Source organism: Oryctolagus cuniculus, assembly GCF_964237555.1.
Source record: "Oryctolagus cuniculus chromosome 16 unlocalized genomic scaffold, mOryCun1.1 SUPER_16_unloc_1, whole genome shotgun sequence".
Taxonomy (NCBI): domain Eukaryota; kingdom Metazoa; phylum Chordata; class Mammalia; order Lagomorpha; family Leporidae; genus Oryctolagus; species Oryctolagus cuniculus.
In genome coordinates this window covers 7,028,212-7,043,850 of record NW_027208201.1, presented here as the reverse complement: position 1 = coordinate 7,043,850, position 15,639 = coordinate 7,028,212, and the positions used below count along the sequence as shown (strand labels likewise).

Genomic DNA, 15,639 nt, shown 5'->3' with positions numbered 1-15,639 from the left:
CTTGGTCATCAATGCAGAGATGATAAAATGGCCTACTGTATTCAAGGAGGTGTCATTTCATGAGAATTAGAAACAGATGGAGGTGAGAGGATATGAGGTGTGAAATTTTAAAATATGCATTCAATTCTCATTTCACTTATATGCACAAACTATGATGTTCCTCACACATGTCCTCAGCCAGTGTCTATCGAATGTGCAAGTTTGTATCATCAGCTGAGAGAATTGTAGTAACAAAGCTAATAAATAGGGAAAGAAGCAAATTAAAAAGAAAGAAGAACACACACATGCTTGGATGCTACATATATTCCTGAATACATTCTGAAAGGCATAATTACATATGGTGAGAAAATTTACTGTAATTTGATGCACTCTGAACACAATTAGATTACACAAAAAGATGTTTAAGGGTAAGTGCAGGGATTCACTACTGCCCTTCTCTGGATATACTTAGTTATTTAAAATTCATGAAGCCAGTTTCTCCATTAGACTACTACAGGCCTGGGAGAGATATTAGGCACAGCCATGAAGAGACTTTCTGGGTACATATTGGGTCATCAGTGGTGAATGTGACCTTTCACCTTCTTGATGAAGGATGGTGTGAACAGGTAAAACTGAGTGTGTCTTTTTTTAATTCCAACAGTAATTCTTTCTACAATTGACAAATCCATCAAAACAATAGACTGACCTAACAACTCTTGGCCCCTGTGCATGCAGGTTTACAGAGCTCTGTCCCAGCAGTGCCCCAGGGAGGAATGAGAGTCCAAAGCATGTTTTCCAAAGCTGTTTTTCCCCATAATGGAGAGTGGCAGGTGCATAGCCTCAGGGCAGGGTGATGCCATGAATTCCTGGATGGGACAGAAATGAAGCAATAAAATATATAAAAGCCAGAGCTCTTCTGATCTCAGGGACATTAAGGCAAGGTTAAACACTGTGACTCTATTTGAAATGTCTTCCTTGTGGTTCTAGCTGTGTCCCTGTGTGAGCCAGTATTTAGCACACACTATCTACAGCTTGAGGGCATACAGGAATCCTGGGACCAGTTATGTACTACACAGATATCTAGTCTCACTGCAGGGGGCTGAGACATCAGAGATAATACAGACCATTCTCTCCCAATATCAGCAGAGACTTCAGCCTTTAACTTTATGTTTGGTTCACTTGACATGTTGTTTTCTGTGATTTTTCTCAACCCACTCCTGAATTTTTCATACAGTTCACAGGACATATCTCCCTGGAAATGTTTTAATTCCATGAGGCCAAGTGTCTATAGAGATGGAGACTTGGTACTGGGTGGGTTTTTCCCCCTTTACTTCCTGGAACCAGAATCAGACATGATCCAGTTATCTTTTTTATCCAGGCCAATGGATAAAATGGAGAGAGACCGGTAAGTCCAACACTGAGTTATGTGTCAACTGTGGTTCAGACTGTGAGAGAGTGTGTGCTTGTACCTGTGTGTGGTTAATTGCACTTGGGAATTCTTAAAAAAGAACATATAGAGAAGTTGAAGGAATGCATGTCAATGAAGGCTGCACTTGCTTCCCTTCTTTTGCCTTTCACAACCGTCCCTTTACATTTTCTGTTTGCTCTCCACTCCTGCAGAGAGTGAGAGATGGACATTTTCACCCACTCTATTGATCTCACCTCCTGATCAGCCTCCAAGAATCTTGAAATGAATATGCAAGGTCTGAACTTAAGACCTGGCAGCCTTGTGTAATGGAAAAAAGAAGTAAACCTGTCAGCTTGCAGCTGACAACAAGTGCTGTAAGTAACCCAGCAGTGAATAAAAATCCCTGTACCAGGGAATTAATTGCAATTAAGCAAAAATGATTAAAAGCAAGAAACATTTCAGTTCAATGCTCTTAAGTTTCATTCAAATAAGTAAAACTACGTATGGAACAGTCTTTAGTAGCATATTTTTAAAATTATTTACTTGATAGGTAGAGTTACAGACAGTGAGAGGGAGAGACAGAGAGAAAAGTCTTCTGTCTGCTGGTTCACTCTCCAAATAGCCGCAATGGCCAGAGCTTTGTCAATCCAAAGCCAGGAGCCAGGAGATTCTTCTGGGTCTCCCACACGGGTGCAAGGGATCAAGGACTTGGGCCATCTTCTACTGCTTTCCCTGGCAATAGCAGACAGCTGGATGGGAATAGGAGCAGCTTGGACTAAAACTGGTGCCCATATGGGATGTGGCACCACAGGCAGAGGATTAACCTACTACGACACAGTGCCAGCCCCATCAGTAGCATATTTTTTGATTGGTCTACATAGTGTATAGCAAATAAACCCTGTTTCTGAAATAAAAAAAAAAAATTTTGAATCACCTGTTTATAAAAAGTAACAAAATTTGACTATTTTAGGTAAAAAAATTCAAATTCTCTTTGTTAGAATAATACAGAATTGTGTGAAACTTGAGAAAAATGCACTTATCCTAAAATCAAACACTGAATTTTAGAAAATGTATAGGCATATTTCATAAATTTAACACATATTGAAATAACAATCTATTAACCTCAACATTTAAAAAGGGATCAATGCACCCAAACAACAGATGACTCCATAAATTGATTTAATCCCACGTAATCTATTGACAAGTGTGTATTTGCTTGACATTCAAATTATGGATAAAATGTAGAAATAAGAAAACATTTTGTAAGAAGAGGTGCAGAGGTATCCATTGTGTGAAAACAAAACATTCACACTCTTGGACAGGTAAAATTTGAGAGCCATTACTAAATCCCAAGAACTCATAATTTTGGTTAAGCTTTATAGAAACATGCAGAAAATATTAAAGAATAAAGAGTGAAATGGTGAAATGGAATTCAGAGCTTTAGGAAAATAAAGTGAACATTGTAAATATTCTGACAATTTGACGTTCTGAATGAAATGCTCTTTTTTAAAGCAACTATGTTTGAACAAAATTGCTTCTGTGAATGTTGGTATATTAAGTGGAAAATTACAGAAAGGGCTCATAAAAATGGCTTTGGTGAATAAATTAGAGATGCTTCCAAATGCTAAAATGACTGACAAGTCAGATGGTGTTCAATTATTTCAAAAGGTACTGAAAACAGTGATGCTTGCCTCTTGGGTTCCATCCTTAAGTAGAAGTGAAATCCCATGTTGGGACACATCGAGGCTTTCCTGAAGGGCTTGGGAAGGTGAGTGTGATCATGGGCACAGTTTGCTTCAGAGGAGTCCAATGGCCATTCCATGATCTTCTAGAGCCCTTGGAACCTCACTCACACCTCCTCCATGTGCCAGAGCCTCAGCTCATCACTGAATGGAAGCCTGAGTCTGACCATTGCTGCTTCAGGGCATGGCTGTGGTGTTGCTCTTAATTCCATGCTCTCTCCCTTCTTTTTGATGCTGCCCCTCTCTTTAGGTGGCTGTGGAAGAACTACCAATATGTGCTGGCCTTCTTCTTTGCCATCCAGGAGATCAATAAGGACCCCCAGCTCCTCCCCAACCTGACCCTGGGTTTCCAACTCTACAATTCTGTAACCAGTGGTCACTTCACCCTGAGGAGCACTCTGCACTGGCTGACTGGAAAGCATCATCTCATCCCTAACTACACCTGCCAGACACAAGGCAAGACAGTTGCCATCATTGCTGGAACCACATCAGCATTTTTGGCTGAAATTGGAACGATGTTGGAGCTCTACAAAACCCCACAGGTAAATGGGTTGTGAAATCTGGTGAGAAATACTTCCATCTCCCACCAGATCTGTTACATCTGGGGCAAGGTCCTGTGGAAGCCAAGTGACATATTCCACTATTAGTTGAAAAAGATTTTGGGGAATTCCTTAGACTGAGAAAGGGAAGAAACAGTGGAAGCTGAGAGCCTCCACCAAGATACTCTTCTGGGGCCAATGTATCCATCCCCACCTCTTGGGAATATAGATTGTTGACTGTTCACAGGAAATACTCACAGCACAGAGATGTCCTAGGATGACTCCATGTTATACATGGCTATATGAAGACCTGGGACAGTACTTTCCTTTGGATTCCACGGAACATAACAGCCCCAATGATCATTAAAGAGTGTTTGGGGCTGAGTTACAGTTGCATGAGATTTCACACCCTTCCAATCCTGACTTCTTCACATTCAGCAGATTCCTTCACAGCATTCCCAGTTCACTTTCCATGTGCAACAAAGAGATTTAAATCTTACTGTGTGTTTCATGAACTGAGAAACAATGAGACACACACAGTATACACCCATTCACTAGTTTAGTCAACAAATACCCACTATGGTTCTGCTGCTGACTGTCCTTGAAAAACTGAGGGGCCTGGAACTCAATTCAAATCTCCCAATTAGGTGTCAGGAACCCAATTACATAATCCATTCAAGTGACCTCCAAGGGTCTGCATTCACATTCTTAGGATTCTTAAAGGAAACCCACTTCAAACAGGTGGCAATCTACACACATTACCAGCAAACTCACAGTAGAGTAGCATAGGAGGATTCTGGTCTGAAAAGCAAGTTTAAGAAAACTCAGAGATGATAGGTGAGTGTTTTCTTCAAGGCAATTTAGGTTATGACAGAAAAATTAATGAAATTCAAGCTATCAAGAAATCAACACAGTAAAAGGTTGTTTGGCTCAGAGGAAACATTAACACCAGTTTCAATGGGGGCTATCTCCAGATGTAACATGGGGTGAAAAGTGGGAAAAACCAATGTCCTGGTCCAAAATCCATGCACTCTTCTTCCCTCAAATGAATATGAAGATTTACAGGTATCTTACACATTTTTGCATGCTGTGAATGAGGATATCCATTCTAATCCTGAAAGCAATAAGCACTGAAGCATGGATTTCTCTGAACCCAGATGATAGAACATGGTCTTCTCTACCCACAAACCTCAGATCATCATGGTTTTCTTTCCATTCAGATCACATACGGTCCTTTTGATCCCATGCTAAGTGAGAGAGACAAGTTTCCATCGCTCTATCAGATGGCCACTAGTGACAGCTCTCTGGCCTGTGGAATGCTCTCCTTGCTACTACATTTTGGCTGGATTTGGGTGGCGATCTTTGTATCTAATGACATGAAAGGAGAGCAGTTCCTACAGGATATTGAAGCTGAGATGGTAAAGAAAGGTGTCTGCTTGGCCTATTCAGTAAAGCTCCCTGACGCTAAGTCAAGGTATGAAGAAAGTGAAATCTCTTTCCTAGAGGGGATCCGAATTGCATCAGCAAATGTGCATATTCTATATGGTGATGTGAGGAGCCTCTATACCATGGAATTTCTAAGCAAATACTATTTAACCCTGGGGAAGGTGTGGATCATGGCTGCAAAGTGGGAGATTGTTGTGAAGGAGACAGACCACATGCTGCACTCTTTTCATGGAGGCTTCTCATTTTCACACCACAAGGGAGTAATTCCTGGCCTCAACCACTTTGTCAAGACAGTGGACCCTTCCCACTACCCAGAAGATTTCTTCCTCAGTCAACTATGGCTTCATGCTTTTCACTGCTTACCTCCTGGGTCACTTTGTGGAACAATTGGAGTCTGCCCACCAAATGCTTCCTTTGAGTTTTTCCCAGGACACATTGACATGCTGACCATATCTGACTCCAGCTATTTCATCTACAATGCTGTGTATGCAGTGGCCCATGCCCTCCATAAGATGCTTTCAGAGCAAATAGAAAAGGGATCTCCAGGAGATGCAGCTCAACCTAGGATTCTTCCATGGCAGGTAAACATCTCCCAGAACAGGACATGCACTGAACACCTGATGGCATTCTCAGGTATTTTTATTGCATTACCATATGACCGTGTTTTCATGTTGAGAATGGCATGATCAGGTATGATGGATAGTGGGCTCTTTCATACCTCACTGTGTTTAGATACATCTGTAATAGTTATCTGAGTGTGGAGGATTTGTTATCTGCTATTGAACATTTTAAAAAACAATTTCTGCTATGGAACATGTTGAAAATATTTAAAAACAGTATAAATACTATGAAATGCACATAAGTCTACAGATAAATAGTTTTGGACATCTGATCACACTGATAACCAATGCCGAAAAATAAAACATAGCATTACTAATACCTAAATAGAGCTCTATATCCCCTACTCAATTTCTTTTTTTACATGTGATAGAGGAGCATATTGTCAATAACATGGTATGCTGCAGGGAAACAATATTAAGGTTACATAGACAGTGATCAGACAACCACACCATTTTATACTCTATATATTAACTAGCACAAATAAGAGAAAACAAGATGTTTTTGTAGGCCTGGCTTATGTAATTTACTGTAATGTCCTCCAGTTTTAAATGTCAAGATTTCATTTTTCTCATGGATAAGTAATATTCAAATATATATATACATATATCACAAATATATATATATATATATATATATATATATATATATAGATATCAGAATTCCATCACCCAGTCATCAGTTGATGAACATTTAGATGATTCCACATCTTAGGTATTGTGCATTGAGCTGCTATAGAACTGGGAGTGCAAGTGACTTTTTCATGTGCTTATTTTGTTTCCTTTGGATGCATTCACTAGAGTGAGAGAACTGGGCCATGTGGTAGAACTAGTATTGGTTTTTTGAGGAATTTCTCTACTATCTTCCATTATGGTTGTGCCAGCTTACAATCATTCCCATCAAATGTATTGGCGTATTTTTTTCCAGATCCTCATCAGAATTTGTTATTTTTCAAATTTTGGATAATACTCATTCTTGGCGGAGTGGAGTGAAATCTCACTGTAGTTGTTATTGGCACTTCCCTAATGGTTAGCAGTCCTGATCATCTTTTCATATTTCTCTTGGCCATTTGTATTTCATCCTTTGAAAAATGCCTGTTATTATCCTTAGGTCATTTCTTAACTGGATTTTTGGTTATGTTGTTGTTAAGTTTCTTGAACTCCTTATACAATCTGGAGATTAATACTTTATTGGATCCATGTTTTGCAAATATTTTCCCCCATTCTGTAAGTAGTGTCTTCACTTGGATGAGTGTATCTTTTGCTGAGTTACTTAGCTTAATGTATTTTGTTGCCTTTATTGCCTTTCTTTCTTGTATCTTATCCAAGAAATTGTTTCCTAGGTAAATGTCCTGCAGTGTTTCCCCAGTATTTGCCTCTTATAATTTGATGGTTTTGGATTTAGGCTTAGATCCTTGATAAAATATGAGTTGATATTTTTATAGGGTGTAAGGTAACAGTCTGAATTCAAATCTCTGCAAATAGAAATCCAAATTTCCCAACACTACTTGTTGAAGAGACTGTCTTTTTCTAGGGAGTGAGTTTAGTTCCATGCAACATTTTCAACTCAGACTCTATAATGACAGATCATAGAAGAACAATGTTTCTCACTGTAGGATGAAATGCTATAAAGTATCTTTTTTTTTGACAGGCAGAGTGGACAGTGAGAGAGAGAGACAGAGAGAAAGGTCTTCCTTTGCCATTAGTTCACCCTCCAATGGCCACCGTGGCTGGCGCGCCACGGCCAGCAGGCTGCGGCACCGTGCTGATCCGATGGCAGGAGCCAGGTACTTCTCCTGGTCTTCCATGGGGTGCAGGGCCCAAGTACTTGGGCCATCCTCCACTGCACTCCCTGGCCACAGCAGAGAGCTGGCCTGGAAGAAGGGCAACCGGGACAGAATCTGGCACCCCGACCAGGACTAGAACCCGGTGTGTCGGCGCCGCAAGGTGGAGGATTAGCCTAGTGAGCTGCGGCGCCGGCCTATAAAGTATCTTAATACAGCTCATTACAAAGACTGGAAAGAAGATAATGATCAAAAACTACTCTTTTCTTTGGAATGATTGCAAAGCTAGGAAATATGGACTATGTTGTATCCCACAGCAGCTAAAAATCTTTCTGATTTTAAAATATCCCCTATCATCTCAAAAGGTAGCATTATATGCAATAAAAATGAGTCAAAGTGCAGAGAGAGAAATAAAAGTCATGACACCATGGCTCACTAGGCTAATCCTCTGCCTGCGGCACTGGTACTCCAGGTTCTAGTCCTGGTTGGGGCACCAGTTCTGTCCCAGTTGCTCATCTTCCAGTCCAGCTCTCTGCTGTGGCCTGGGATGGCAATGGAGGATGGCCCAATTGCTTTGGCCCAGCACCCACATGGGAGACCAGGAGGAAGCACCTGGCTCCTGGCTTCAGATCAGCGCAGCACACCAGCCATAGCAGCCATTTGGGGGGTGAACCAATATAAAAGGTAGACCTTTCTCTGTCTCTCTCTCTCACTGTCTAACTCTGCCTGTCAAAAAAAAAGTCATGGCACATTATTATTAAACTTTACTAAGGTGAAAATATTTTACAATAAATTACACATATACATCATACATAATTTTATAAGTTTAGAATTACCAAGGGCAGCCAGGGATGTACAAGCTGATTTGGGAAAATGTTTATTAAGAAAAATTATGCTTGAATTGTTAATTCATTTAATTAAATTCAACTGCACATTAGCAGGAAGCTGAATCAGTAGTAGAAAAGCTGGGATTTAAACTGGCACTCACAGGGGTTCTGGGCACAGTGGAAAGTGGCTTCACCTGCTGCACCACAAGACAGCACAAATTTGTTAAATGAAGAAATTTTTTCTAATATAAAAGAACAGATTTTATGTATTTCATTGATACAATTCTAAGAAGATAACCATCTTTTTTTTTTCCTTTCTCAATCCCCACTACTTCCTTTCCTATTTTCCTTTTAATTTTTGCAATAACATCATTTCCATTTACTTTAAGTTGCAGGGTTAATACACTACTAATCATAAGTTCCACAAGTGAAAAGTAGAAAGACTACTACTCCACAGGAATTTACACAAGGGTGATAAACACAAACCAAATCCAGAGAAGACAGTTTCATTTTTATATATTGTGGGTTTTTCTTCCATTCTATAAATAGTACCTGTCACCAAAAAAACTTATTTGATATTTTCTTTATGGAATGGCTATATTTCGTTATGCATAATGGTATCCAGCTGAATCTATTTTTTTTTAAAAGAGAGAATTTCATAATTTTGGGGGGGTAGGATTAAACTTTTAAAAGTGCACACAGTTGCACTCCCCTGTGGAACCATCACAATGATCAAGATATCTCACATACAAAGCCGTGTTGTTCTCATGTGGAAGAACTAAGATGAGCTTTCCTAAATCTCTGACTAATCCTTCATGGTCAGCCACCTTGTGGGACACATTCTGTGATTTCTCTGTTTGGATTCAAATGCTCCTCATCATTTTAATTGGGGAGAGGCAGAATTCCCCACACTTGAACCCACAATATGGTGACCATTCAGACAAAACTCAGCCTTTACCAAATAGACTCTCTGAGGATAGAGAGGAGGGAAAAGCAGGATTTCTCATGTGCACCTCCCACCTCTCATCTGAATGTTCTCCCTCTTTCCAATTGTGCCTCCCCTCCAGCTTCATCCACTTCTGAGGAAAATCCAATTTACCAACAGTGCTGGGGAGGATGTTTCCTTCCATGAAATGAGACACCGTATGGCACACTATGATATCCACAACATTGTGAATTTTCCCGCTGGATTTCATTTGCTGATTAAAATTGGGGAGTTTTCCTCTAAGAGTGCACATGGCCAAGAGTTGGTCCTCAATGAAGACATGATAGAATGGCCTGTTGCATTTAAGGAGGTGTGGATCCATGGGAATATTGGATACATATGGAGGTTCTGAATAGAATCTGAGAGGAGATTATGTGTGAGAATTTAAATAAGCATTCAACTCTCATTTCACATCTTGGCTTCCAAAGTTATGGTGTTCCTTACACATATAAGAACCAGTGTGAATTAGAAGTGCACATGTGTATTAGATATTGTTGTTTTTTACTTTTGGCATATTTATGCATCCCGAGGTTGAGTGACTAGAATGAGCAAGGTTAAGGAATGGAGACAGAGATCAATATACAGAAATAAATTACTAAATGCATGTATACACAGATTCTAAAATTTTATTTCACCTTTTTTTATTTATATAACTTGAAAAAATTTCATGTATTATATATATATATATTTATAAGCATAGTGATATTTTAATCACTTGGTGAGAGTCATTATTATGTTTTGATGCAGTATGAACACAAGTAAATTATGAGTTGACTATTTGTAGAAACTATTCCCATTTTCCTTTGTCATTGTGCTTGTGAATCAGTTCAGTTTTTCTTCTGAATATCACCACACAGCTGTGATAAAAAATTTATCATCATTGTGCTGTTGATACACCCCAGGCAATTTTGTGGCTGATTTTTATGACTATTGTATGTTATACCACAAATGCATTGGTAGAATCAGGAATTGATGCTCTCCCTGGGTCTAGACATTTAGAAGTAGATCAATGCGCAATCCATGGTTTGTAACATTTGCTCATCTTTTACTTGTAGGCTTGTCTTTTTTCTGAGTAGCTACTAATAGAAGTGTACTTAGTCATCATATTTTTTGGATATTTTTTCTTCTATGTAAAATCTACTCAATAAAGGAAAGAGACATGTAAAATAGTCTCAGACATACACATTCTGAGAATGATTACCACATAAAAACTGAACTGAAAAGATTTCAGAGGAAGCAATTCAATAAAGAGACAAATGCCCAGAAGCATAGATCCAGTGATGAGCAAAATTAAACCCATCAGGTGCCCTCATAATATTTGGCAGTCAATTGACAAACCTGGAATGAGCATCTTAGAAACTCCAATGGGATGTATGAATAAAATCAATAAATACAGACTGGGGAGGACATAATGATGACCTTGGGATGAAAAGGCAGTTAGAGACATCCTATCACAGTGCTTAATGTCATGCAAAGCAATAACCATCACTTCTCTTTCCCCATCAGACTCCTCAGTCTTTGTGTAGCCAGAGGTGTGGTCCAGGATTCAGGAAAATACCACAGGAAGGAAAACATGTCTGCTGCTATACTTGCGTTGTTTGTCCAGAAAGAGACATTTCCAATCATACAGGTAGAAAACATATAACTTACCTGTGAGAACCCCAGGTTCTGAACTGTTTCTTGATAAAAAGTAAACCAAGAATATTTGCGATGAGATAATAGTCTTCACTCATTATTTCCATTCCCTTGTTGTATGCTCACTATTGCCATCTCATTAAGTGTAAGCTGTTGTCTAGTGGTGCTTATCCTCTCAAGCTCAATGCTGACAATAATTCTATCTGTCATCCTTCTTTCCCATCCAATGATGTACAAGACTCTCAAATTGAGATCTAAGGTCTAAACAAGAATACAATATTTGTGTTTTTAAGGATATCTAGAAGGCTTGAAATCAAAACTTTTTAATAAACACCTGATAAGCAGGTAGCTACTTCACATGAATTGTGATGGGAATACTGTATTACTTTCTGTGCTGCCTCTTTGACATAGTGCATGGTGTGCAGTACACATAATGAATGCAACCACTTTTCCTTTATGTACAAACCAGTAGAAGAGGAAAAACAAGATTCAATATAGAGACACAGCATCCTAAAAATGATGCAACTTGCTAACTCAAAAAACATTTAAGGAATGTTAAACATCAAATAAAATATCAAAGCCAAATGTTTTGAGAAATGTAAAAGTCTCATTGGTAAATAGTTCCACTGTTCAATGTAGAATAAATATGGTATTAATAATTTGAATTCTTCCAAAGGATGTTTTAATTCACATAATCTTTGCTCAAGAAATATTTTGATTTCAGTATCTTCAAACAAGCTATATATAGTTTCAAGTAGAAAGAAGATAACAGAAAAATGACTTCAAGTTTCTGTGAAAACACTCAACATGCAGAAAGTTAGTGAAAGAAAGAAAACTAAAGTATCATGCATTAACCCATTGTACAATATACCCTTGCCTATGTATTCCTGGGGTATCTCTGAGGCAGGTGCCAGAAGCACCTACATTCTATTAAAAGTAAACAGTATACATTGAAAAGAATTGAAAGAGAGAATTCCTCTAAATTTTTGCAAATGTTCATATTCCCTCTTTTTATGAAATATATTTATTTATTTGTTTCAATATTAGAGTTACAGATAGAGGGAGAGTGTAATAGAGAGGGAGAGAAGATACAGAGAAAATCTTCCATCAGGTAGATTCACTTTCCAGATAGCTGCAATAGCTGGTTATGGGCCAGGCCAAAGAAAGAAACCAGGAGCTTCTTCCAGGTCTTGCAGAGGCCCAAACATTTGAGCCTTCCTCTGCTGGTTTCCTAGGCACATTGGCATGGAGATGGTTTGGAAGTGAAGCAGCCAGGACATGAACAGGTGCCTGTATGAGATGCCATCATCGCAAACAGTGACTTTAACCACTACATCACAAGTCTTGTCCCAGAAGCTTGTATTTTTGCATAAGCACCAAGGATAAAAGCAAAGTAGGACTCTTACTGCAAGTGTAGCCCTACTAATAACATTTTTTTATTTAAAAAAAGATTTATCTATTTTATTTGAAAATCAGAGATTCAGAGAATGAGAAAGAGAGAGAGAGAGAGAGAGAGAGAGAGATAGAGAGAGAGAATTTCAATCTAATTGTTAGGCCCCAGATGGAAACATTGGCTCAGGCTGGGCCAGGCAGAAGCCAGGAGCCAAGAGCTTCCTTTGGGTCTCCCACATGGGTGTGGGGGTCCCAAGTACTTGGGCCATCTTCTGCTATTCTTCCTAGGCAATTAGCAGGGACCTGGATTGGAAACTGATCAACTGGGACACAAAACAATATCCATATGGGATGCTGGCATTGTAGGTGGTGGCTTTACCTACTATGCCACAACAATGACCCTATTTTTGTTTGTTTGACATTTGAAAGAGAGACATATTCACCAACTGGCCTATTCTTAATGACTTCTCTCATGCTGTAGCAGCAGAAGTGTGTTATTTCAAGTGAGACAATGTGGTGTACAATTTGGTGTTCATGTGAGATAAAATGGTGAAAAAGTCATGCTTTCAGGTTAACAAGAGTACCTAGTTGTGTTTCGGTAACATGATGAAAATACTACTTACTTTCTTATAACCTCAGAAAGATAAACAGCTACATTTCTCTTTTATTCAAGCACAGTATCACAACAGATATATGGAAATACTGACAAGATGAGTCCATGTAGGAATTAGAGTAGAGAAAAATGTACGGAGGTCTCAGGAATGACACATTATTTATATAAGTCATCTCCATTTGAGAATAAGTGAGAAAAACCTTAACACTGATGACCCCAGATAAATACTACAATCCATGTGAATAAAAGGATTCTCCTGAGAAAGTAACTGGGGGCTGTAGTGAAGAGGGCTTGGAAGAATCCATGCCCATATGAAATACAGGAAATTCATCATTTTATAGAAATTAAAACACTAAAATAAAATCTCTGAGCGATAAGATGAGTTCACAGAGCCCCATGTGCCTAGGTGCTTGTTTGAATGAATTTCTGCCAAATGGAAATGGGTATTCTCACTGGATTAGGAATGCAGGAATTTTCTCTAGTGTTTCTTGGTATCCATCACTACAGGCTGGACTCAATGTGACATTGCAAAAGTGACCATATTTCTTAACAGGGATAGAGGAGAAAATTATGAAATGGAAACAGAGTCTTCCTTTTTCCCACAGATGCAGAGCAGTGTATCCCGTGTGCAGATGATGAGTACCCAAACATGGAAAGAAACCACTGCCTCCCCAAGCTGGTGACATTCTTAGCCTTTGAGGAATCCCTGGGGATGGCTCTGGCCTGTGTGGCTCTGAGCTTCTCTGTCCTCACAGCTGCCGTCCTCTGGGTCTTTGTGAAGCACCGAGACACTCCCATCGTCAAGGCCAATAATAGGACCCTCAGCTACATCCTGCTCATCACCCTCCTCCTGTGCTTCCTCTGCTCCTTACTCTTCATTGGCCGTCCAAACACAGCCACCTGCCTCCTCCAGCAAATAGCATTTGGTCTTTTGTTCACAGTGGCTGTTTCTACTGTGCTGGCCAAGACCATCACTGTGATTTTGGCCTTCAAAGCACTGAAACCTGGAAGAACAATGAGGCGACTGCTGGTATCAGGAGCTTCTAACTCCCTCATTCCCATCTGCTTCCTGATCCAACTGGCTCTCTGTGGCATCTGGTTGGGAACCTATCCTCCCTTTATTGAGTTAGATGCACACTCTGAGCATGGCCACATCATCCTGGTTTGCAACAAGGGCTCAGTCACTGCCTTCTACTGTGTCCTGGGCTACCTGGGCTCCTTGGCCCTGGTGAGCTTCACTGTGGCTTTTCTAGCCAGGAATCTGCCTGACACCTTCAATGAAGCCAAGTTCCTGACATTCAGCATGCTGGTGTTCTGCAGTGTCTGGGTGACCTTCCTGCCTGTCTACCACAGCACCAAGGGGAAGGTCATGGTGGCTGTGGAGGTCTTCTCCATCTTGGCCTCCAGTGCAGGGCTCCTGGGCTGCATCTTTGCCCCCAAATGCTACATTATACTCATAAAATCTGATAAAAATTCTTTGAAAGCTTTAAAGAACCAACACAGTTATGCAGGATCCTAAAGCATTTTTTCTTGAGTTTCTTCACATTTTCAAATTTTGTAAACAGAAACCAAAGGATAGTGGCATTCCAACACTGGAAAATAAGCAAAACTAAAAACCATCATTGGTTAGACATTTGTCCTAGCAATTAAGATGGCTTTGTCTCACATGACAGTAGCTGAGATTCCCAGGAAAATAAACCTTTTGAGTGAGTGGTGACAACTCAGAGTTATTCAGTTCCTGTCAGTCAATTTTTTTCTTGGCTTCTGGCTCTGGTCTCAATCCAGGCTCAGCACTGTGGGCATTGAGAGGTGAAGCAGTGAAAGGTTGTTCTCTCAACAATCTCTCTCCTTCTCTCTGTTTCTCTTTCTGCCACTCAAAAAACACAATTCAGGATAGAAATATTTTCATATAACTTAAAAGGAATCACTGTTTTAGTACTGAAACAGAACTGGCCATCAACTTATAAACAGCAATCACATTTTATATGATAGGGCTATCCCTAAAAATGTGCACACTAACTAACTTCCTTTTTGTTTATCAATTTAGATGCTATATATGTTTATATTTGACAACACACTTCAGTTATACATTCTTTATGTTGCTTCTCTGAAGGTCATGGGGAATTTGTCATTTTGTGCTTATAATTTAAGTGGAATTAATTTCCCAAATATAAAAGTCAACTAATCCTTGAACATTCTTTTCTTTGGATGCTGTATTGTTCATAAATCTCTTAGTAAAAATTACTGTCTGGCTAATTGGAAATGGTATATTTATCACTTATGTAGGTAGTTTTCAGGATTACATAGGAGTGATGCTATAATTGTCTGATCTATCATTTGACTGCTAGCTTTGCTTAGAGTTTTTATTCCAGGAGACAATGATGCTATTTTTGAAATTCACACACCCCACAAGATCCACTGAAGTAAATAGAGCAAATAGAAAAGGGATCTCTAAGAGATGCAGCTCAACCTAGGATTCTCCCATGGTAGGTAAACATCTCCCAGGACAGAACACGCATTGAACACCTGTTGGCATCCTCAGGTATTTTTATTGCAGTTCCAAGTGATCAGGCATGATGGAAAGTGGGCTCTCTTTCATACCTCACTGGGTATAGATATATCTGTAGTTGTTATCTGTGTGTGGAGGATTTATGATCTGCTATTGAGCATTT

At 39.5% G+C, this 15,639-nt stretch overlaps 1 protein-coding gene across 1 annotated transcript; it reads left to right on the top strand.

Annotated features, from left to right (window-relative positions):
• Positions 1 to 3,114: 3,114 nt before the first annotated feature.
• Positions 3,115 to 14,486, top strand: LOC100349977 (vomeronasal type-2 receptor 116-like). The gene is made up of 5 exons (XM_070067628.1): positions 3,115 to 3,155; positions 3,380 to 3,671; positions 4,889 to 5,695; positions 10,834 to 10,957; positions 13,573 to 14,486. The coding sequence occupies exons 1-5, from the start codon at positions 3,115 to 3,117 to the stop codon at positions 14,484 to 14,486; spliced, it is 2,178 nt and encodes a 725-aa protein (XP_069923729.1).
• The last annotated feature ends 1,153 nt before the right edge of the window (positions 14,487 to 15,639 follow it).

Bases quoted from the DNA above. Each gene is read 5' to 3' on its own strand.
- LOC100349977 (XM_070067628.1), top strand. From the start codon at position 3,115: ATGTTGGGACACATCGAGGCTTTCCTGAAGGGCTTGGGAAG. The intron at 5,696-10,833 runs GTAAACATCTCC...TTTCCCCATCAG, and splicing joins CTAGGATTCTTCCATGGCAG to ACTCCTCAGTCTTTGTGTAG. The intron at 10,958-13,572 runs GTAGAAAACATA...TTTTTCCCACAG, and splicing joins AGACATTTCCAATCATACAG to ATGCAGAGCAGTGTATCCCG.